The sequence below is a fragment of the Crocodylus siamensis genome, chromosome 6 (assembly GCF_052110815.1).
Source record: "Crocodylus siamensis isolate JL-2025a chromosome 6, ASM5211081v1, whole genome shotgun sequence".
Lineage (NCBI taxonomy): Eukaryota > Metazoa > Chordata > Crocodylia > Crocodylidae > Crocodylus > Crocodylus siamensis.
This window is the reverse complement of record NC_143400.1, coordinates 10,992,834-11,016,021: the sequence shown is the minus strand read 5'-3', so window position 1 is coordinate 11,016,021 and position 23,188 is coordinate 10,992,834. Positions and strand designations below refer to the sequence as shown.

The window sequence follows — 23,188 nt, the reverse complement described above, 5'->3', positions numbered from 1 at the left end:
GTTAAAGGGCGCTGCTGCTCAGGGCAGGGCAGGGGCAGGCTGCTTGGGCTGTTGCTGGTAGCACAGCTACTTCATTAGTGTTCCCATGTGAGAGCTGGAGCTGAAACCACTCTGCTTTCTTCGGGCTGCTCCCTGCCCCTGTTAACAAACACGGATCGCTGATGTTCACCTGCAGAATGTACCTGGGAGTTGAGATCTGCCCAAGAAGAGAGAGAGCGGTGCTTGGTGAGCCAGTTGGCTCACATGCATGGGGAAGTGTCCAGCAGGGCCTCACTCTCCTCCACACCTCCTCACTTGGCCCTTTGCCCTTCCTCCCCTCTCAGACCCACATTTGCTCTCCTTCCTTTCCCCCTCTGTGCACGCTCTGTTCTGGTGCTTGCAGGGGAGCGGAATGTTGTTCTTTGGAAAGTGGCTGGTTGGAAAAGCACTGCTGTAATCCTGCATCTCTTCCACCTTTGCTCTTTAGGCTACTGCGGAACAGATTCGACTTGCACAGATGATTTCGGACCACAATGACGCTGACTTTGAGGAGAAGGTGAAACAAGTGAGTGTGGGGACATGGGCAGATTGCGGGGCATGCAGGGTCTCTGGCTAGAGCACAGCCAATGTTTGGGTTGTGGGGGTGGAAATGGGGTGCCTTTTCTGTTACTCGTGTCTTGTTTCCAGGAGCTGAAGTGCCAGCTGTGTTGAGCCGGGGGCTCAGATGAATGGTGGTAACTGAATTAGGCTATTTACAGGAACTGGCTGTGGGTTAGCGGTGCAGGGTTGGAGGGAAGTGAGAAGGAGGGCAGCTAGCTTGGATAGTCTTGGCAGCTGGAGGCCTGCTTGCCTGCTGAGTCTGCCTGTGTCTGCACGAGTCTGCAGTTGGACAGACCAAGGAAAGCTTCTCTCATTGCAGCAAGCCAGAGGAAGTGATAGGTGGCACTTGGCTGTCATGAGCTGTATTTAGAAGGCTAAGTGCATTCCTGCTTGTCCAATAACCATGTGTTTAGGTGGGAGCAGATTTGGGGAAGGGCTGTCAGAATGGTTGAGGGGATGGAACATTTTTCTCATGAGCTTGGTTGCTTGTGAAAGCCAGGAGCTTGATTGACTGCCTCAGGGGATGCCTCCCTGTCCTGTACCTGTGAGCTGCAGAAGCTGTATTGTTTCTTCTTGCTGCTGCTGCTTCTCTCTACCTTGTCAGAGGTGCTCCATCTGTCTACTCTTTTGTCTGCTTGCTTAGGCTGTGCTCCGCTGGGCTATCCTGAGTTGGACCCACTGGGGCTGAGGTGCTTCCTCCACCTCTGTAAGCGAATGTGTGGATGCTATGGAGCTGTATTGGGTGCTGCAACTTAAGCCCAGAGTTCACTAGCTCAGCCACACAGCAGCCAGATCTGCTGCAGCTGGTTGCCATGTTGGCCTTGAGCTTAGATGTGAATGTGTAGTGATGGCTTCTTGGCTCAGCAGAAACACTTCCATTAAACTGGAGGTGTTGCAGGGCTCAGTATAATCTTGCCTATGGATGAAGCAACTGTATCCACCAGTTAGAACAGGATTGTGAACTTGGAAGCTATTTCAGGCTCTTCTACTGGCTTGCTCCGTGACCCTGGCCTAGGCATTTCTGGGCTGCTTTGTTTTCATCCCTAAAATCTGGTGTTTCATCGCTTCCTTTTGAGCTGTGGCTGGTGCGCTAGTCTGCTTGCCCCTTCGCTGGCTGTGCTGCCTGCTAAAATACAAACTTGTAGATGCATAGGGAGAGGCTGTAAGGTGGTCTTGTGTGTACAAGGAATGGAGCCAAGTGCAGTTCCCAGAACAGCACTTGGAATGCAAGTGTTTGGGCAATGCTTGTCTTTGCTCATGGGCTTGTTGCGTTGACATGGCTGCTGCAAACCATAAATCTGTGTTAAACTTTGACAGTGGTCTTTGGGTTTGTCTGAATTTGTCTTCTACTTTGTGCATCAGCTATTGCCTGTAAACACCTAACGTGTACTAAACAACAGCAGTGGGTTCATCCTGTGATGTGCTCTTTCGGGGTCTGGAGAGGCATACTCTCCAGTAGGTTAATAGTGTTCCACAGTAGTCATTGTATCTAAACTGGCCCTCCCGGTGCAGGAGAGTCTTTGTGGTCGACCAGATATCCCCTCTGTCTCCCGCAACTTGGAATGCTTGGATTCCTGGTTTTGAGAGGACTGAATTGTGATGCTGCAGTGATCTGCTCTCCTCTAGTAAATCTCACAAGGACTGGAGTGTGTCCTTGGTCTGGAGCCTGGGGTATGTCAAAGAAGACCTGTCTCTTGTCTGGGCTTGGAATGAGCTCCTGGTGTCATTTTCTCCACAGCTGATTGACATCACGGGCAAAAACCAGGATGAGTGTGTGATTGCTCTGCACGACTGCAACGGGGATGTTAACAGAGCCATCAACGTGCTGCTGGAGGGGAATCCGGACACGGTAGGCCTGGCTCCTTCCACTCATAGAAAAAGGGTGTCCCCGTGAAGACTCTGTATCCAGAGCATGAGTTGGGGAGGTGATTTTTCCAAGTGCTATCTGCACAGATCTGCTGTCTGTTCATTTGGGGCATACAGGTCCTGGTAGGTGGTTGTGCCTGGTTGATATGCCTGTGGCTTGTGCAGACCTAGGAGAGGCTTAAAGGATGAAAGTGAAGACTGGTAAATGCTCTACTCTTTCCTGTTCCTCCTGTCTTGTGGTTTACAGTGCTGGGCTTTTACCTCTTAGCTAAGTGCAGCCTTGTAGCTGACTGGCCTGTCATGGCTTGGGTTCTTTACGCTGTGTAGCATGCCCTCACAGGCCCTAGTGCCCAGTGCTGCCACTTGCAGTGTGCTCTGCTGAGCTGGATTTCATCCCTGTGGTCTGCACACATGCCAGCTTCCCCATGTACTCTTACTGCCCTGAATAAACCCTCGAAATAAGTCTGCCTGCAGGGAGCTGCCTGCAGAGCATCTTGGAACATGGGTCCTCCTCCTTTGGGACAAAGGCAGCCAGACCTCAGTCCTGATACAGTCAAGGAAAGCTCTAGGTGGATGATGTTGAACCCCTTGGGACCACAGCGAATATAAGGCTTTGCCTCATGGGATTGCCTGTGGCATTTTGGGTATGGGAAGGCTGATGGTAAGCGATTGTTTGACTTCAGGGGCCTGAGGCTCTGAAAGTCACTTCCTGAGGACCTTGAATGGCTGCTTTAGTTACTTAATGTGAGCCCAGCCAGTACCATGCGGACCTGCCAGATGTGTTCTGTATAGCAGCTGTCCTGCAGCCTGGGCTCCAGTGACCCTTGTTGGTCTTGGCATGTGATGAGCTATGTGCAGCCTACCTAGTTTAGATTCCATGCCTTCAGCGAGCTACATGCCTTTATGGTTCAGCTCTTTCCCATTCATCAGGCAGTGGTTAGTTGAGCGTTCCCTGTAAAAGACGATAGTATCAGAACCTCTCACAGGCAAGTGTTGGCATCCCTGCCAGGAGCAGTTTCTGATAAGCAACTGACAGTTAGAATCTGGGCAGTTGAATTTCTTAAATGAGCAACTGCCCCTGGAAATTGTAGTGAGGATGACACACGTGAAGCCTTGTGTTGGTGTTTCCTCTCTGTGGTCAATGGGGACATTCAGCAGCATGGGATGCAGGACACGGTCGGTGCTGTAGCTGGGTAGTGCCTGAACCAATGTTGGCAGAGTAAAACTCTTGCCATGCCAGCTATTTCAGTCTGCAATGCCATAGGGGGCCTGCAGGTTACCACCTGCAACATTATGAGCTAGGCTGTCATTTGCATTGCAATTGGCAAAAGCTTTCTGAGCTGCTTCTGGTCAGAACTCAATTGCTGTCTGATGACACTGAAAAAATGCCTGTTTTAATGGCTCAGACTTGTTCCTATCTCAGGACCCTCAGAGTAGTGAGGGGTGGCCTCAGCCAAACAGATAAGAAGAGACTTGTCACATTTCAGGGGACAGAAGAGTTGAGGTGACAGCGGTGCTTGATTTGATGTAGTTTATAATTGCTCTGCAGAGTAACTTATCTTGAAGTCCTTTCCGAGCCAGTTGGCTGTGGGAGTTGGTGGCAAAGACCTCTGGTTTGAAGGTGGCTTGTGCCGAAAGCTTTTTTGCCACCATCTCTGCACATTGCTATCCAAGACCAGTTGTTCCTTTAGCTTTGAGTCATATTTTCATGTGTTTGTCAGTGACTTGTGGCTCTGCCTTAATTATGCTAACAGTGTGCAGCATCAGTTAGTGCCAGTGTGAAACCACTGTGGGCTGGCGACAAGTGTGTCTGGGAAGCAGGGGTGAACTGATGGTGTATTTAACTTGCTGTAATTATTTCAGAGTGACTTGAGCTCCCTTGTTCAATGCTTGTGCGTTCCCCAGAACCAGGCAAGGCTGCGTGGTAGGAATGACAGATCCTGGCAAGGTTTGTGTAAGTTTAATGGTGAACATGATTAGTAGATACTGCCTCTAGACCTGGGGTCTAGACAAGTGACACCCTTGAGCATTGTCTTTATGAAAACATAGGTAAGGTCCTTCTTACAGCCCAGCCTTGTTCAGATGAACAAGGTAACAGGGTATTTTGTAACAGTCCTTTGATCCCACAAGTGACCTAGCACAGATCTTTCTGAGGAGCTGAAGTGATCACTGGGATTTTTTAGAAGACCCTGCTGCTATTGAGAGGATGTTTCTGTTGCCTCGAATGTTGCCAAGTGATATTTTTTCTGCCTTGGAGGGATCTAGGTTAGTGCAGAGAATTCAAATCTAGCTTCCACATGGGAGATTAAGGAGTGATATATGTGACCGGAGGTGGTGGCTCTCCTTTCAGTTTGTAGCTAACAGCTTTCTGCCTTGCAAGAGCCAGCCCACTTAAACTGGCCTCTGCAATGAACTCATACTCAACAGGCATGGTGATTTAAGGGATATGTCCCTGGAACCCTCCTCACTTGGTCTGCAGGCCAGCAGTGGGATAAGCCTGCCTGATTGCAGCATACAATCAGTTTTGAGGTCAAACAGAAAAACTTTGGGGCTCAGTCCAAGAGCTTTGTGCAGTCTCTCACTTAAAGAATGAATGTTGCTGGTTTGGTTGGGTAACATATGACTGAAGGCTGGCAAGATGGCAGAAGCTCTGGCTGCGGAGAAGGAGGGAGACACTGGTTGTTATAGGAAGCTGGGTAAATGCAGGCAGATGAACTCTTATTTCCTGTTCTTTTGGAACCTTTTTTTCTGGCCTCCCTCATTACATTTTCTGTAGGTTGTTCAGTGCCCCATGTAACCTGAATTCCAGTGTTGATCAGCCAGCAGCTAACCTCTTTGCCCCTCTTCTTTCCTTCAGCATTCCTGGGAAATGGTTGGTAAGAAGAAGGGTGTCTCGGGACAGAAGGAGAGTGGACAAACAGAACCCAGTGAAGAAAGCAAAGAGAACCGGGACAGGGATCGGGATTACAGCCGGCGACGTGGCGGACCACCAAGGCGGGGCCGAGGCGCCAGCCGCGGGAGAGAGTGTATGAGCCCGTACTTCAGTCGCAGCTGTAACTATCCTGGGACAGGGGAGGACACTTCAGGCACGTGTACACCACCCCCAACCTGTGCTAGGCGGTGCCACCGGGAATCGGGGCAGGCCTATTCTGCACTTGTTAGGCCTGGGAACAGATGCAGCATGGTGCGGTAGCACCCCAAAGACAGAGCATTTCCTCCCATGCCATTTTAAGGTGCCTGCAGCACTGTAGCATCCATTTCTGGATTTGGTGTCTGTAGCCTGGGGGCACCATACTTCACCACAGAGCAGCCTGGCATGGCCTGGAGGTGGTGTAGACGTGTCCTTCACACACTGCACACAAGTTCCTGGCATATTCCTGACCCTGGCACTGCCTCTAAAAGTGTTGTCTTGTAGATACACAGACCTCTCTGGTGCTCTGCTACCAAGCTAGTGCAGCTGCCATGAGATGGCCCTTGACCCTTTGGTCACTGAGCAAATAATTCAGCCCAGGGCCACTCCATTTCACCAGTGTGAGCAAAATAAGCTGCTGTGACATCTGTAGCATGGGGTTTCTCCTGCCAGCATGCTCTAGGGCTGTTATGTATTTCACTTGGCCTGCATCCTTCTCAAGCCTGTAGTGATGCTAGAAGCTGTCTTAGTGTCATGGTCCATGTCTTTCAGTTCGGGGCCAGGAGAATGGGCTGGATGGTGGTAAGAGTGGAGGATCTTCTGGAAGAGGCACAGAGAGAGGGAGACGAGGTCGTGGACGAGGCAGAGGTATGGAGACAGCTTCAGGTGGCAGAGGGGAGGAGGTGGTGCACCACTATCTCTACTTTGGTGCTTCTACACGGGAGCCTTAGCTTCAGCACTTCAATGCATGAGCAGTTACTACCTACAGCTTGCTTAGTGCCTGTGTATCGCTGTACATGCTTTCAGCCTGTTGGAGGTTTTGCCTGGCTCTTCTCCTTCCCCATCCCTGGTAGTTAAATATCCCATCTTACTGAGGAGGAAGGGGGAGAATTGAGACAAAAGTGGTTATTGTAACCTTGGGCAGGTGGCTCGTTAGCAGCAGAACCTGGGGGCTTCCAGTCCTGTGGTTGTCTCTGGGCAACTTTACTGGTTCTCTATAAGCAGAACCGACTTGATTTTAGTTTTAAAACTCTCATTGTCAAAAATAATCCCTCCATGAAACAACCTGAGCTCTTTGGAATTGCTGATGAGAACACATGCTATTGGAATTGGAACCTAGTGCCTGATACCTTTTACCTGGTGACAGATGGGGAAACTAATTTGTGGACAGAATCTTTTATCACTAATCATGTTGCTAGCTAACTGGGGTTAGTCACGTGCGTATAAAGGAGCAGTCTGAAATCTTATCAGGACGGGAAGATACTTGGGCCTTAGAAACTCTGCGCTGGTAAACTCTTAGCTTCAGTGATGCACAGCAAAGAAGGCTCCCCTGTTCAGCTGCAGAAATACGATGAAGAACCATTGTGTATCTTGCAGGTGGCTCTGGAAGGCGGGGGGGAAGATTTTCTGCCCAAGGCATGGGGTAAGTTTCACTGAATCCAAAGCACAGGAAACGTGAAATTCCTTGCAATTTTTTTCTTTTTTCTCTCTGCATATGGAAGCCTCTATAGTAATCTTGTTAGTGAATGATGGCTTCAGTCATTCCCCACTGACTTATGCTGGTTTATCTGTTTCCATGTCGGCATAGCATTGCACTCAGGTACATTTGGAATAGCTAAGTCAGTTGTAGCCTGTCTGTAAAGGGGGTTGGGTTGAGCCTGCTGGGAATCTTCCAGCAGTGCCCTTATTTAAATGCAGTTGATCTTCGCTTGTAACAGTTGCGAGGAAAACTAAACCTGGTCCCCTAATCTGTGCTGCAGAACGTTCAACCCAGCTGATTACGCAGAGCCAGCCAGTACGGAGGAGAACTATGGGAATAGCAACAACAACACGTGGAACAACACTGGCAGCTTTGAGCCCGACGATGGCACGAGTAGGTGACCTCCATGCTTCAGTCCCGTTAAATCAGACTTTGATTTCTTGCAAGTCTCCCTCAGTCTTGTGGGCCGAGTGGAGGAAAGCCACCTGTAGATTCAGGGCTGGAATTCAGCAACCTGAGTCCATTGCCTCTGGGGCTGGCATTCTGTAAGACACTTTTAGACTATCAATTGAATTGTCATGACTGCTCTGCTATGGTGACTACACCAGGCAGTAAGTGTCAGAAACTCACGGGTGTCCTGTAGAGAGGCCACTTGGTAATCAATAAGGCTGACCATTCCACTTTCCATTGTGCATGGTATGTGAGCTGCCCTTTGAGTTAAGATGTCATCTTACTCTTGATTTGGGTATGGAAGCACTATGCTTCCTATCATTTTTCTTGCCCAGATGGTTTGCAAGGTGAGATCTAATTGGAGAGACCAGGCCTAAGAGTACTGTATACTCATTGCTTCCCTTTTTATCCAGTTCTTTATTCTTGGGGCTCTCCACATTTTTTTTCCCCTTGCCTTTGCCATTTTCTTGCACCGTAAAAATGGAACAGGACATTTTCATATAAACATTGAGGGTAGGTTTTTGATACTCCGGAGAATGCAGTTTTGCCGTGCAGTGACTCGGCATGGTCTCATGGGCCCCTTTTTCTGACTAAAACTTAGTGGTCTGTTTTGAGGGGAGGTTGTCTTCTGAAGCAGTCTCCAAGTTTCACAGTTCTTTCCCCGAGTAATCAGGTGAGCTCAGCATTTTTTGTTATAAGAAGTGGCTACAACTGCACTTCAGAATTGGAGACTATTTTCAACTGGCCCTTCTCTCTGCTTTTGTCAGCTGCAAAACTTCTTTGGTAGTGGTGATGGTGGGACTGTGATGGTCCAGGGATGTGGGAAAAGCTAGATTTGTGAGGTGAGGGTATATCTTGTATTGGACAAACTTGTATAGCTATGGGGCAGGAGATGCAAGCTTTTGGGCTTCTAGAGACCTGGTGAAGCTTTTTCCTCACCTTGCAAATCGGATCACTTTTGACCATTTTAGAAAAAAAAATTAAAATCTGTTGCTTGCTACTGATTTCGTGCTGCCTGCCCAAGGAATGGGTTAATAATAAATAGTATGCTGTAGCTACCATAATTTCTTGGATACATGTATAACTAGCTTTAGAACCATACAGTTCATTTTAACAAGCCTGGGTACCATGCAACCCTAAATTTGTTCTGTTTTAGAAGACGGGGATGGCATCTCTAAAACAAGATCAAACAAATGGTGTATGGGTGTTTGTCTGAGCTTTTTTGCAGATTGTAACTCCAGTGGGTGATTCAGTGACATATAGCCAATGAATCTTGAATGTGAGGGGGCTGGATTGAGGATTTGTACCTTTGGGGGGCAAGGGGATGTCCTTATATCGCAATATGTAGGATAGTAGAGCCGGATAGGAATGCTCCAGTTCTACTTACTTGGAACTTGCAGCTTTTGTGTTTGAAGCAGGTGGTTGTTGGGAAGGGTAGATAAAAATGTTCTTTTGGTTTGGGTGAGAAACTGTTCCTCTCTAGGTGAAGGGATCCAGGTTTGCTTCTGTGCTGTAATGTGCACATTGAGCTTACCCTGAAATTCCTCTATTCCAACACAAGTGTCATGCATGGTCATCTGGTTTCCATTGTAGCAGCCTTGAGCGTCTCTTTATATTAACAGTATCCACAGGTACCACGTATCTGGTGTTCATAGGGGCAATGAAACTCGTTCTCACTTCTCAAGCCAAAATGTCACTGGTTCTTTCTTTTCTTTTTTTGTTTTGTTTCAGGACTTGATTTCATTGGGGGTGAGGGGGCAAATTATCCCCGAAAATTTGACACTGCTCCTGGTACGATACATCCAGGTGCACAAACTGCCCCGGATTCCTTTCCTCTATAGCTTTTTTTAAGAAACTGAAATATCTGTGGATATGTCATTCTTTTCTCTCTCTCAACTTGTTCGTGTTGACAAGTACTGGATGTTTGTTCTGACTGTGCTTTTACTAATGCTGACCCCTGACATGAATTGGGCAAGTGAAGCCCAAAGGCATGTGGATTGTGTGAACATCAGCTTCAGCCCCTGTTTGTCTGCACTCCGTGCAGCACTGCATCCAGGTCCCTAACCATACACGACCTCTTACCCAGGATGAGGAAGTGCTAGCAGCTTGGGCTCCTGCTGTTTTTCCCAAGTTCTGACTCTGCTTTCTCTGAATGCTGCATGCTTCCTTTACCATTGGCTCTTTGGCCTCTTCATAAGTTTCATAAGGGGATAATTAGTCCTGCTAAATTATCTCAGCACTCTACTTCCATTTACAACTGCTTCTTGATGAGCTTCTTTGGGGTGCTTTTGCTGTGCAACTTCTCTTCTTCCTGTGAAAGGGCTTGCCCTGAAATTGAAATGTTCATAGATACCAACCACATGTGCAGCCATGGAAGGAGGTTTAGACCCTTGTCGCTTTGTTTCTTAGCTCTTGCCCTTCCTGAACTCCAGGGTCAGAAGGTGCCCTTCAGACATGTAGTCCTGATGTACAGTACAGCATTGGCCCCAGAGCATCCTCCTCTTTCTCCTGCATTCAGCCCGGTAACTGGTCTGACTTCAGCTTCTCTGCCAGAAAGGCCTCCAGTCTTGATGGGAAGATTCCAAGGGATGAATAATTTGCAACTGTCATGGAAAGTAAAGCCCTAGCTTCTCCCATGTGCTCTTCAAAGTTGCAGCCTGCCCCAGGGGTAGGGATTCTTTGGGGATCTGAACAGAGATTTGCTTTAAGTTCCTTTTCCCATTCTGTGGGCTTTGAATCTCTCTTCCCAATTTTCCCCCTAGACTGAATTTACACTTGCCTGTTCCTTAATAGCCGGGAGATGACTCTGAACAGGGAGCTCCAGCTCTGCTGGTGTGAGCAGTGGGTAGCACACAGGTAGTTAGCATGAGCCTGGCTGTTGGAGATCTGCCATGCAGTGGTGGGGAGGTACATCTAGATTTGCATTCCATGAAGTGGTTCACAGCCAGTGTGGAGTGATGCAGAGCTTTTCCCTGGAGCCCAGTGGCACCCCTCTGAATTGAAGCAGTGAGTATCCATCCAGCTACGCGAGGCATCTCATCTGCAGGCTTCCCAGTCAGTCCAGGGTGCAGCTAACTTGGAGGTTAGTGTTACAGGGACAGTGCCCTTTGCCCTGTGCTTAGGAGCAGAAGAGTTGAGGTGCCAAGGCTTCCATGTCTGGAAGCTCTCCAAGGAGAGTGGCTGTCCACTGTTTGTAGCACGTGTCCCATCTCTGGATTCCCCCTCTGGATGCTGCAGTCATTGCTCTCAGCTGCCCCAAAAACATCCCACACATACCAGCATGCTTCTGAAGAGAGAATATCTGCGAGACTGAAAGAACCTTCCTCACTGGGGCAGAGGGGGAAGACTACCCAATCAAGGCCTTTCTGAGCAGGACAGGCTGCATCCTCCTGTTAATGCTGAGAGCTAGGCTCCCTGCAGGCCTTGCCAAACATCTCTGGGCTCCTGGCATAGCATCTCCAAGCAGGGTGGGAGCTATTTGGTCCCTTTCTGGAGAACCCCAGGACAGGCAGCTTCTTACTGCCAATCCTTCTTTCTCTGTCCCCTTCTCTGCATTAAAAACACAGGACAGGGCTACTCTTTGACACCCCCAAAGCATCAGTTGGGAGCTGTTCTGGAAAGTAGGGAGAGCCCTTCCAGTGGGCAGTGATCCCTCATGGGGCTTGCCTTTTACTCTGCTTTTCCTTCTTTTTCTAAAATGCTGTACTTAAACAAGAGGGGAAATGAAAGTGGGTCCCGTGCTGTGTCTCTTGGCACATGCCCTCCTGAGCTCCTCCTGCTGTGCTCTGCCAACCTGCAATCTGACAGAGGTATCTCGACTTTCCACTTCCTCTCTCTGGGTAAGGGAGCTAGGCACCTGAGCACCTTCCAGTCCCTGAAAGGCTGGAAAGGAACTAGCCCACTGCTGCTGAGAGTGCAAGCAAGTGAGCAGATGGGGAAAGCTGGCTTCAAAAAAGCTAGCCAGCTGTGTAGCGCATACTTGGTTCCCCTGCCTGATTGTTGCCTTCTGGGGGACAAAGGGGATTCCTCAAGGGTGAGGGGCTTTGGGTCTGTTAAGGATCAGAGGGATTAAATTGTATTCATGTTAGTATTTCTAATAGTGTTTAGACACTAAGGTCTTTAGATTGGCTCAGCTCATTAGGCTCTGCTGTAACTTCCTTGATGCTCCCAAGCAACTGCATTTCTGGAACTGGGAAACTTAAAGGCAGCATACCTAGAAGGACCTGCTCCCCTCAGACCATGCCCTGTAAAAGCAGGGGCCTAAAATGCTTTTGTACCTACAGAGCTTTCCCAACCCAGGCTAAACCTGCCAGCTGCTGCAATTGCTGATGCCAACTCATCCTAGCTTTGTAAATGTCTCCAGAATTAACCCCATTGGCTGTGTGGCTTTTAATCTGGTGTGTATGGGCTAAAAATGACCTGCAAAACAAAAAATAGGTAGCTTTTCTGCCATGGATTTTTTTCATATGTGAAATGCTCCTCCTTTTCTCCCATCACCCCAGAACTTTAAAGTTCTGTGGTTGAAAGACTTAAATGAGCATGCTTCATTCAGGATGCTTGGTTCAAACTGATACAGTGGAAATGAGGGACTTGGAACTGGCTGGAAGGTGACGCAGTCAGGTTAAGGACAGGTTTTCTTAAGGATATCTATGTTTTACAAATTGCACCTTGATGTTTTGAAACTGAAACGCTGCACTGTGTGCTGCAGTACTTCAGCGTGCTCGCCTTCTGCATCTCTCTGAAATGGGGGGCAGAAAATCCTTGCATCAGTTTTAGGGCAGCAGAAAATTTGGCTTTTGAATTCTCACGTGCTAATTCAGACTGTTGGATTTCGAATCCTGCAGGGAAACATTGGTAAAATAAAAATGAGAGCCCGGCAAACTGCTTGGTTATTTGTGGGCTGTTTAAAATAAAGTTTGGCAAAAGTGAAGCTTAGAGCTAAGCTTGACTTGATGGTTCCCGTTTAAGAAAACCCACCTGATACGGTCATAGCTGCATGGTCATGGCCCCTTACAAGCTGGCAGAGCCACATCTGGAGCCAGTTTTGGCCTGTGCTGCTGGAATTAACCTGGCTGATTGTAGGAGCAACAGCTTGCAGTAAATGCAGCCAGTGTAGCATGAGGAAGGAGCAAGAAAACTGCCGGCTCAGAATGCAGGGGCTTAGGGGGAGTCTGGGGAGCCCTGTTCCTGCTTTGGTGTTGGGGCGTGTCTGCACAGCCTTCCTTTGCCTCTAGCCTGTCTGGTTGGTGAGTAAGTGCCCACCCTGCTGCCTGCAGTGCCCCCAGTGCTTTCTTGGCTTGTGAAAGGCGTGGGACTGTGATGTGTGCATGCGCCTGCACATGTACACATGTGTAACTCTTGCTATCCTTCTAGGTGCATGGAGGACAGCGACAGAGGAATGGGGAACAGAGGACTGGAATGAAGATGTAGGTATTCTCCAAGCCCCTTCTCACCATGTTCTCAGCAGGTTGTCCTTCTGTGTGGGGGGAGGTGGCAAGGCCTGCTCTCAGACAGCAGAAGTAACCTCACCTGCCATTTGCAGAGGACCCCATGCCATGGTCCTTTTCATAAGCTGGTCAAGCTCCATCTTGGAAATCACTGGGATGTTTGCCCCAGAGCTTCAGCTGTGCTACAGCAGGGAGAGCTCTGCCTTTGGTTGGCCACATACTTGCTGGGGCTTGGGGAGGGGAGCCCATCTTTCTTGTCAAGGCTGTGGGTCCTGTGGCTTTGCAGAAGGGCTGAGTTTTCCATTTTGTGTTGGTCTGTGGCTTGTCTTGTTTCCATGTCCCTGCCTCCCCTCTGCTGCTCTGGAGGCACCTTGGCTCCCACATTGACCTGGGGTTGATGTCCCCCAGCATTGAGCCAGACCCTGTGCTGTGTGAGACAAAGAAGTGACTTGTGGTATTAATGGCAGCAGAATCAGGGTTTCTACAGGTTTTTGCTTCCCTGTACCTGAGCTTTTGTGGATCTGACAACAAAGGAAGAGCTTTCCTCTGCCTGAAAGGAGGCAGCGCTGCTGCTGTTAGAGCAGCCCCCTAGCTGTGCTGAGGCCAACCTTAGGTCTCCACCTTGTGCTGCTCTTGGTACCCTTCTTGTATTGCACTTCCCAGCCTGAGGCTCTTTGCCCATGAGCTAAGCGCTCTGGCCTGTGCTCCTGCTCTTTGATTGCCTATTAGTATCAAGGTGCTAGCAGCTGCTCTCAGGTTTCACTCTGGGATAAAAGCTGTTCATATGCTGGTGTGTTCCAGACTGGATTACGCCATGGTCACTAGAAAACTTCCTGTTACTTAAAACTGAAACAGTCCTTCCCTGCCCTGCAGGAGGCAGGCTATGCTTTATTTGCTAATTAGCCCCAGCCCTGCAGAGTACTTGGATTGCCTTGCCTCCAGGGAGAAGTAAGCTTGCGCCTTGAGGCTTCGCTTAGCATATCCTCTGCTCTGCCTTAGCAAACCTGTTGTTGCCCAGCCCAGCATCTAGATGCCTTGTCTAAGTTGGGTAATTTCAGGCTTGTCTGTGAAACCAGATCTGTGGCCTTTCCTTCACATGGCTTTTGGCAGAAATCACTTCTCACTGGAGTGACTTTTGTTGGTTGGGACTGCACGTCTCCAGTTTGGGCTCTTCTGCAACTCCTCAGCATCCCTGGAGATTTGGGGGTTGTTAGAAATGAGGAACAGACCTTCTTAAGCATGCTGCATTGTTCAGGGGTTTTGGGGTGGTCAGATGTGGTCTGATTGAAGCTACATGTTTGGGGTGTGGAACCCATGCTGGTTTCTTGGGGGATGCTGCGAGTGGAGAGTAATCCCCAGCCTGAGGTGCCTTGTTTTTGCTTTGACTTTGGAATCTCCCTGGCACATGGTCCTGACTCTGGATTGCCCCCCTCTTCTGTCTTCCAGCTTTCAGAGACCAAGATCTTCACTGCTTCCAATGTGTCCTCAGTACCTCTGCCTGCAGAGAATGTAACAATCACAGCTGGACAGAGGTGAGGGCTCAGTTTAACAATGCTGTTCCCCAAAATCAGTGGGGCAGTCTGTAGACAGGAGATAACTCAACTCCACTCCTGAGCCGTCACTGAAAAAAATCGCAGTGGCATTTTGCTAACGTGGCTTTGACATTGGAAGCCAAGAGGTTCTGCATTCCCCTGGGTTCAGCAAATCCTGTATAAAACAGCTGTCAGATTTCTGAGAATCTTTCTCGGGGCTTAACATCTCCCATTGATTTTAAATGGAAGGCATGCACCTTGGTCCATTAGACTGACTCAGACCTCAGTGAAGATGCTGAGATGATTCACAGGACATGCAGGCAATTTTTGGTGTTGGCAGGGAGCTCTTCCAAAAGGCACGTAGATATTCAGGGAGTTTGGTCCTTTCATGCGACTGAAATGCATTCCTGTAGAAAATGTCTTGCGCTCAGCCGTGTCCAGCATTGCCATTTCAGACCAGCAGCATGGTCGGCAAGCACTGCAGTTGTCTTGTGTCTTGACACTCAGCAACTGCTGTTATGCCCAGTTGTTCGATTTTTTTAGCTGCCTGCAATAGATGCTGGGAGCAGGTCACATCAGTGAGTTCTTTGAGGTTGCTGGAGACCATGTGCATTAACATCCATGTCATCTAGCCTAATTATCTGGAATGTGGAGCTCTGAGGATGTAATGTCAGGGGTAGGAAGCCAGAGTAAGGCACTGAAGGTCTTAGTAGCCTAGGTCTCATCTTCTCCCTTTTTCCCCCCCCAGAATCGACCTGGCAGTGCTGTTGGGAAAGACCCCCTCTTCTCTGGAGAATGAGTCGACAAGCTTGGATTCATCACAGGCCACTTCCCTGGCCCAGCCTCTGGTGTTCAGCAATTCCAAACAGAGTGCTTTATCCCAACCAACCTCTGGGAACACCTTCTCTCATCACAGCATGGTAAGCGAGTGAGCCTGTGTCCATGGTTGGTTGCGACTTGCTTGCTTCTCTTCGTGTGGATCCTGGGGCTTGGTAACTTGCCACCCTCAGTCTTGCTCTTTGCACAGGCGCACTTCTCACTGCTGCCTCGTTAGGTGGGGAGGGGCCAGGCTTGTCCTTAGAGACCAGAGCCCCAGGCTGGGGCAGACAGTGTGACCCCCGCCCCCTACCCCTTCCCTGTCGTAACCGCAGGTGAGCATGCTGGGGAAAGGGTTTGGAGACGTCGGGGAGGCCAAGGGCAGCAGCACCACAGGCTCGCAGTTCCTGGAGCAGTTCAAGACCGCGCAGGCCTTGGCTCAGCTAGCGGCTCAGCACACCCAGCCAGGCGGGAGCACCGCTGCCTCCTCCTGGGACATGGGGTCCACAACGCAGCCCTCAGCCCTCGTGCAGTACGGTAAGGCGCAACTGCTGCCAGGAGGGAATCCGCTGGGGTGGCAGGCTTTGGAGCTATTCAGAGACCGTAGCCAGGCTGTCAGAGAGATCGCAGGGAGCTGGGTTTTGTGGGGATGTAAATCTACTTGTCCTCTGGATGGAGAGAGGTTAGACTCAGCACACACCAAGCCAAGGTCTTTTCCTCCACCTTTCCTGCCCCCAACAGCAGAAACTAGCCTATTCAGAGTGCCCATAACACCGGTATCAATCTTGGCATGGCTGCAGGTACTGGGGGTGTCAGACCACTGTGGGGTGTGCAGCCCTGCCTTACCTTAGTAAAGAGGAGCATTCTCCTCAGCACCAAGCAGAGGAGGTGTCTTGTGCAGTAGATCTAGTATACATGCATATTTGCCACTCTTGGAGGTGTGTGCTGCTGACCTAGCGCGGCCCTTGAATAGACAACCACCTACTTCCAGGCATCTTTCATGCTAGAGACCGATGTCCATACAGTGACTTCCTTGCCTCAAAACATCTGGCCTGGAGGAATGGCCTGAGGGCCCTTCAGTCCAGGTTCTCATGTGCTTTGAGGCCAGGCCGTTAGCAAAAAGCCACTGAGCTCCACTGTGATCGAGCATTATCCTGCTCCTTCCAGCCTCTGTTTTGTTTTTTGCACTGGGGAAATGGCTCCTGTTCAAATCTGAGCTGTGGAAAAATTCAGCCCTGTTCTTGCAGCAGCCAGTGTTGGCATCGCTTGGGCCCTTCAGACAAGGGGCTGTAGAGGAGAAGCAGAGAATAGGATCTGCTTGTAATAAGTGGTGGTATTGAGTGGGCTGGGGCAGGCAAGAGAAGTGGAGCAGGGCAGTGAGCGGAAGAGTGGTGGCCTGGCGCCATGAGGAGGAAGGGCAGGTGCTGCTGTGTGTGCAGGGCAGGAATGGGGCGGCAGTACAAGGCAACCTGATGTGGGTGCAAGAGCAGGGGGGCAGAATCAGCTCAGTACAAGGGTCAGGTGTTAAGCCCTCACCTGCGCGGGGTCCGGGGTGAGCCCAGCCCTTTCGTGACAGGGAAGGAGTCCTGCTGTCTGGACTTGTCTCCTCCTGCCTCTGTAGAGTGTGTTTGGGGGGAAAGGGGGCCATTTGCCTGCAGGGCTGGGAAAGGGTTTGGTTTAATTGGTTGAGCCTGGGGGGAGGTTGAGTACAAGGCCAGGATATGGGGTCCGCTTCTGCACTGCTACTGACTCCTGGGCAAGCCACTCATCATGCACCCTCTCCTCACTTTGTGGGAGGGAAAATATTTTGGCTTCAGACTGGGGCAAAGGCTGGTTGTTTGAAGCAGAGAAGCGCCTGAACTTACTTCGGCTCCGGGGAAACAACCCCATTGGTCCGACCTTGTTTCCCTTAGATCTAAAGAACCCGACGGACTCCTCCGTCCACAGCCCCTTCACCAAGCGCCAAGCCTTCACACCAACGTCGACCATGATGGAGGTGTTCATGCAGGACAAGCAGCCCGTGGTGACAGCTCCTGCAGCCGCACCACCGCCCCCTTCCTCTCCCTTGCCCAGCAAAACCAACCCAGTTCCCCAGATGTCCCCAGGGTCTTCAGACAACCAGTCCTCCAGTCCCCAGCCAGCGCAGCAAAAGCTAAAGCAACAGAAGAAGAAAGCCTCTTTGACATCAAAGGTATGGACTGTGAGCTGGGGAAGGAGGCAGTGTTGTCTGGGAGCTGGGGCAGGCTCTGTTTGTGTCACCAAGAGTGAGGCTGAGTTCCAAAGGCCTTTCATAGGACTGATGAAGACTAAACAAATCTGAAGTGAACAAACATATTCGAGTAGGTTGGCCATGGGCAGGTGTACTGGCTGTGAGGCTGGGGAGCTCACCAACATTGTGTCTGATGGCATCAACCCCATGGATGTCAGAGCAGGTGATGGCCTGATCACGGTATTCTGTGGCTTTCAACTGGCTGATGTAGGAAGCCTGTGAGCACTGCAGTAGGGTACAGGCTGAGTCTGGGCCCATGGCATGCCCAAGGAGGTTCACCTGGCAGCAATGGGCCTCAAGCTTGCACCCTCCTTCCCCTATAGATTCCTGCACTCGCCGTGGAGATGCCTGGTTCAGCAGATATCTCAGGGCTAAACCTGCAGTTTGGGGCATTGCAGTTCGGCTCTGAGCCCGTGCTCTCAGAGTATGAGTCAACGCCAGTGACGAGTGCTTCGGCAAGCCAGTCTCAGAGCAGCCTCTTCACCAGCACTGCGAGGTGAGGCTGGGTTGTGCTGCAAAGTGCTGTGTCCTGGGAGGAAGGCACTTTGGGAGGCAGGCGGGTAGTAGTGCAGCTGCTGGCCTGGTATTTTTGGCTGGGGCTGAGTGGGCAACTTGCAGGCAGCCTCCACTTGTCTTGCTGCGGGGTGAGGAGAGGAGTAGCCAGGGGGAGTGAGGGGTGCTGGGAGCTCCCTTAGTGCCTAGGTGACCTGTGTAGATGAGCAGTGATCCCAGGTGCTGGGAAGCAACTGGCAGGGGGGTTGCTGTTGAGCCCGTTGTTGTACTGCATACCAGTAGACCCTTTCTGACTCTACTCCATAGCCAGAAAGGGGGGACAGCGTATGCAACAGGAAACAGCTTGAGCGCCAGCAGACTCCTTCAGGCCACTTGTGCCTACTTGGCCTGCAGTGCTTGAACAGAGATCAAGATGGGGGCAGGCTTTCTGCAACCTTTGCAGTGAAGAGTGGGGAGTCTCACCACAAGCGCCCCTTGTTTCTCTTCCTCTCCCACTTTGGCTTCCTTGGCTTGCTGAGGTCTAAGAAGGATGGGGTGGACAGGGAAAGCTGTGGTCTGGACTGGTCAGTAGCTCCCTGCAAGGCTGCTTGGGTGAGACCCTAAACTCTTTTCATTCTTTGTAGTGAATCTTCGTCCACGATTTCGTCCAATCAAAGCCAGGAGTCTGGTTACCAGAGCGGCACAATACCGACAGCAACATATACCTCCCAGAACAGCGCTCAGGGACCACTGTATGAACAGAGATCCACCCAGACCAGGCGATACCCAAACTCCATCTCCTCCTCGCCCCAGAAAGACCTGACCCAGGCCAAGGTACGGCGATGGCCCTGCCTTCTGCCTGGAGGAGCAGCTGCATCTACTCTTGCCAGTGGTGCTGCTCTCGATTTTGGCAGAATGTGTACAGCAAGAGGGCCCACTGTTAGCCTGTGGAACTCACTGTCCCGGGGGTGGGAAGGCCCTGAGCAGGAAGGGTCAGAAGCAGTCGGAAACTCATATGCATCATGATTGTCAGTTGGAATGAAGACTGGTAGTGTCGATGCTGGGCAAGAGTACCAGCCTCCTGCTCAGCACTTGAGGAAGAAGGGTTGAGAACAGATTTGTCAGAAGAGGGAGCAGATGCCATACCGAACTCTCCTTTTCTCTTCCAGAATGGTTTCAGCTCTGTACAGCCCACGCAGCTACAAACCGCACAGGCCATTGAAGGTGAGGATCTCAGTGACACGTGAGGTGCCTGCTCTCTCCAAGCACAGGAGTGTTGGGTTCTGAGGGAGGGTGAGCAGCAGCTGCCTTGACAAGGTGACCAGGGCTGCCGGAATGTTCTCGCCTAGCTGGGCAGTCTCTGCTGCTACTTCATTTGCTTACCCAAAAGCATTCAGCTTTTTGATAACTTGTCTGTGGTCCTCTGGGTGAGTCCTGTAACATCTGTGCCTCCTTTGCCGTCTCCCAGTTGGGAATGATAGTGCTCTTCAGCTGTCAGGCAGCGGGTTGGCAGCACAGCTTGGCCCCATCCCATCTCTCCCATCCCCTAGTCCAGTGGTTCTCAACCTTTGGTACCTTATGTATCCCCTGCCGATCGATGCAGCAGAAGTGCCGCTGTGGCACTTCCAGTTTTGCTGCTGTGAGCTGAGTCCCACTTTTTCCACTGTGGCCTGGGGCAAAGCAGCCTGCGTGGGGCCTCCCTCCCGTATCCCCCAGCACTGACATTGAGGAGTGAAAGGCCCGGTGCACCAGACAGTGGGAGGGGCAACAGCTGGAACAACTGGCCCGAGCAGGCAAAGACCAAAACTCAGTACCCATGTACCCCCTGCATGTCTCATGTACCGCCAGGGGTACATGTACCACAGGTTGAGAAACACTGCCCTAGCCTGTGCATATCCACTGGTATCAGTTGTTGTCTCTCCTCTGAGGGCTGGTTGGGAAGGGTTCATGTTTGCAGTTACATGCTGATGTTACTGCGGGCCCTGAGGAGCCCCTTAACCAAAGCAGTTTGTTCCCAGGTGCTACAGGGCCTGCAGCGAAGTCAGATTCTCCCTCTGCCCCCAACATCGCGCCTCTCAGTGACGCTGTCTCTGCATCATCTCTGCTGACAACATCCAGCCAGCACTCGGCAGCCCTGGGCAGCCTGAGCCACAGCGAGGAGCTCCCCAACACGACCACCACCCAGCTCAGCAGGTGAGCTTGGTGGGGCAGACCAGGGAGACCCAGCTGGGTTCCACTCCCTTCCTTGGGCAAGGGAGACCCTGGTACCTGTTACTTGCTACTGCAGCCTCTCCTTGTAGTGGGGACCCCAGGAGCTCTGTTCAGATGTCATATATGAGTGTTTTAGTTTGGGCCATCTCCTGCCCAAGCAAGGCAATGAGTCAGGGAACGTCTCTGGAGAGAAGTGTCTGGTGCTCTCTGCTTGCCTAGGAAGCTGCCTCAACCTTGGCTCCAGTCCTGGGCTGGTCATCCCTTCCCTTCCCATCCTGTCCTATTGGCTTGGTGGGGACACCCAAGCACAGCTGCATCTGTCAGTTGGCGCTTCCCACAGGGGAAGGGCAATCTACATCCTGCCAGGTAGCAGAGCTGTGAGGGTGTTGTGCTGACTCAGGTGGGCCATGGGGTGCACTGCCATTCCCTCAACTCTGCTGGCTTCATGGTTTTTCTTCTCTCCCTGCAGCACGTTACCCACGCAGCAGAACAGCCTCTCCTCATCAACATCCTCTGGGCGCACATCCACGTCCACTCTTCTGGTAAGTGTGCGGGCTGCCGAGTGGACCCATCAGGGTGCCAAGTGCCACTGCTCCAGTTGCTAGGCTGAGGCTGCTCGCGGCATGCCAACAACTCTTTAGCTTGCTGTAGCTATTGAGGGAAGAGTGTGTGCCGCAGAACAATATGGAGATGCAACCAGATGCAGTCAGACCAGGCTGGTGGCTGACTGAACTGCACTACTTCGACATGCCTGTGACTGGAAGTGCTAGGATGGGAAGTGGAGTGTTAGTCTTCAGCATCCCCTCGGACACCACTCTCCACAGGTTGCACTGTAGCTGCTCTTGGCTTGTGTCAACAACCTGCCATGGGCGAGGATCATTTGGTTCTGTGTTCATGCAGATGGGAGAGGTGGGATGCTGGGATGGGCATTGGAAGAGTCAGGAGTTCTGGCTGTGATCAGGGGGTGGGGCTTCACCCCAGGGCATGTTCTGCGAGTGGTTCCTCTCTTGGTCCTTTCCTAATGTCTCGCTCCCTGTATTCTTCCAGGCCTGAACTTTCCAAACCCTGGGGCATCTTTATTCTGTTTACTGACACAACAGGATTCCTGTGTTAGGCTGAATTGAGGGGGAGGGGAGTGGGGCCCTTAGTTTCAAAACCTGTCAGGTGGCCAATTCCCTAGTAGTTGTAAAGCTGCAGCAGCCACATTACTGATGACCTTGCCCCTCTGCCTGACTGCATGGGGCATCTGCCTGGGAGCTGGCTCTTGAGATGGGTAACTGTGTACAGAGCAAAGCAGCAGCATGCTTCCCATGTCTCTTGGGTGCCTTTAAAATAGGCTTCCCTTCCATCTGCCATGTATGCTTGCTCCTAGGCCTATTTGGTATGAGCTGGTAGGTTTGATGCCACTCAGTTGCTGTGCTAGACGTCCTGAACAGGCCTGTCTGCCTGCTACTGCACAGTGCTTTCTGGATAGCAGAAGATGTGCCTGAGCCTGGTCTGTTTAAGAAAGTGTAGAGGCTGGAGGCAGAGCTGGGAGCCCGGTGCAGGAGCAGGTCACTGCCCAGGCTCAATAGCCAGGCTTGCAGCAAGCAGCTGGGAAGCTCCGGGTGTGCCTGTGGGTCCCAGGAGGTGATGCAGATGGCTTGGCCCCAATGCCTCCCATTCTCTTCCCTCCATTAGCACACAAGTGTGGAGAATGAAGCAAGCCTCCATTCTGCTGCTAGCACTTTCTCCACCTCCTCCAGCACGGTCTCGGCTGCCCCGCCTGTGGTCAGTGTCTCCTCCAGCCTTGGCAGCGTCAGCAGCCTGGGGCTCAGCCTTGGCAGCAACTCCACAGTGACGGCCTCAACGCGCAGCTCAGTTGCAACGACATCAGGTACTTCCCGGTATAGAGCAGGTACAGGCTGGAGCTGTGGTGGGGGCTCTTCAGTTCACCATATCTTCTGTTCTCCTTCAGGAAAAGCCCCTCCCAACCTCCCTCCTGGAGTCCCACCGCTGTTGCCTAATCCCTACATCATGGCTCCAGGCCTGTTACATGCCTATCCGGTGAGTAGGGCAGCAGCTAGCTCACTGCAGAGTCGCAGCATGCCAGTAGATCCTTCCTAGCTCTCTCCCTGGCTAGGAGGGAGGGACAGCGCATGCTAGAAGAATCAGAGTCGTACCAGATGCAGTCAAGCAGACTCCTCCTGGTTGACCTTGCAACATCAGACTCTAACAAGCCTGGAATGTGGGGCTGCCTTGGGTTGTGAGTCGGGGCTCCCCTGCTCAGTAAATCCATGTAGCGTGAGGCAGAGCAGTGCCTTTGTGCACCTGGGGCAGGTGCTGCACTGCATGCATGACATGGGCTTGTAGCCAAGTCATTGCAGTGCAGCTGTGAGAGAGGCTGTGGAGATTCTCCTGCCTGCTTCTTCATGAAGAGGAGTAGTAGCAGCCCAAGACCAGAGTACCATCATCAAGGGGCAGGGTTTGGAGCAGAGCTAGCAACACAGCAGGTTAAAGGCAAATGAGTGATCTGTGGCAGGCATTGAGACTAGGGCACATCACGGAGCTTTCTCCTGGTGGCAGAGAAGGCAGGAGGAGCCTGCAGGTTCCAGCTGCAGCAGCTGTCCTGGAGAAGTCTCTGGTTGGCACAGGTGTCTTTTATAGAGACAGTTGAAAAGATACTGTGGCCTGTAGGCTCAGCTTCCTCCATGCCATGCCCTCTTGCCCTCTGGTTATGAAAGCCCATCTCCCCCAAGAACCGAGGATCTTAGCCAGACAGCGTACCTCTGTCTGCATAGCAGAGTGGTGCAAGGGGCCCAGTGCTGTGAGCTGCAGACATGTTGGTGCCTGTACATTCCCATGCTAAAGCGAGTTTTCTTAGTCTCACCTTCCAGCAGAGAAATACAGGGTTTTTTCCAGGTTCCCTGAGATTCA

The 23,188-nt window shown here is 51.3% G+C and overlaps 1 protein-coding gene across 14 annotated transcripts in view; it reads left to right on the top strand.

Moving 5' to 3' along the window:
* Positions 1–23,188, top strand: part of UBAP2L (ubiquitin associated protein 2 like) — a 33,032-nt gene that overhangs the window by 4,619 nt on the left and 5,225 nt on the right. For 3 of the 14 annotated variants that reach the window (XM_090050480.1, XM_090050482.1, XM_090050479.1), the window contains exons 3-21: positions 467–544; positions 2,318–2,428; positions 5,303–5,531; positions 6,128–6,223; positions 6,953–6,998; positions 7,336–7,448; positions 9,237–9,311; positions 12,879–12,931; positions 14,399–14,484; positions 15,233–15,404; positions 15,636–15,837; positions 17,214–17,491; positions 17,893–18,065; positions 18,706–18,895; positions 19,231–19,285; positions 20,080–20,254; positions 20,742–20,814; positions 21,953–22,148; positions 22,230–22,318. In XM_090050480.1, coding sequence (XP_089906606.1) covers positions 467–544; positions 2,318–2,428; positions 5,303–5,531; positions 6,128–6,223; positions 6,953–6,998; positions 7,336–7,448; positions 9,237–9,311; positions 12,879–12,931; positions 14,399–14,484; positions 15,233–15,404; positions 15,636–15,837; positions 17,214–17,491; positions 17,893–18,065; positions 18,706–18,895; positions 19,231–19,285; positions 20,080–20,254; positions 20,742–20,814; positions 21,953–22,148; positions 22,230–22,318 — 2,490 coding nt within the window. The remainder of the gene's footprint in view (positions 1–466; positions 545–2,317; positions 2,429–5,302; positions 5,532–6,127; positions 6,224–6,952; positions 6,999–7,335; positions 7,449–9,236; positions 9,312–12,878; positions 12,932–14,398; positions 14,485–15,232; positions 15,405–15,635; positions 15,838–17,213; positions 17,492–17,892; positions 18,066–18,705; positions 18,896–19,230; positions 19,286–20,079; positions 20,255–20,741; positions 20,815–21,952; positions 22,149–22,229; positions 22,319–23,188) is intronic. The other 11 variants (XM_090050490.1, XM_090050488.1, XM_090050487.1 and 8 more) reach the window with 9 other exon arrangements.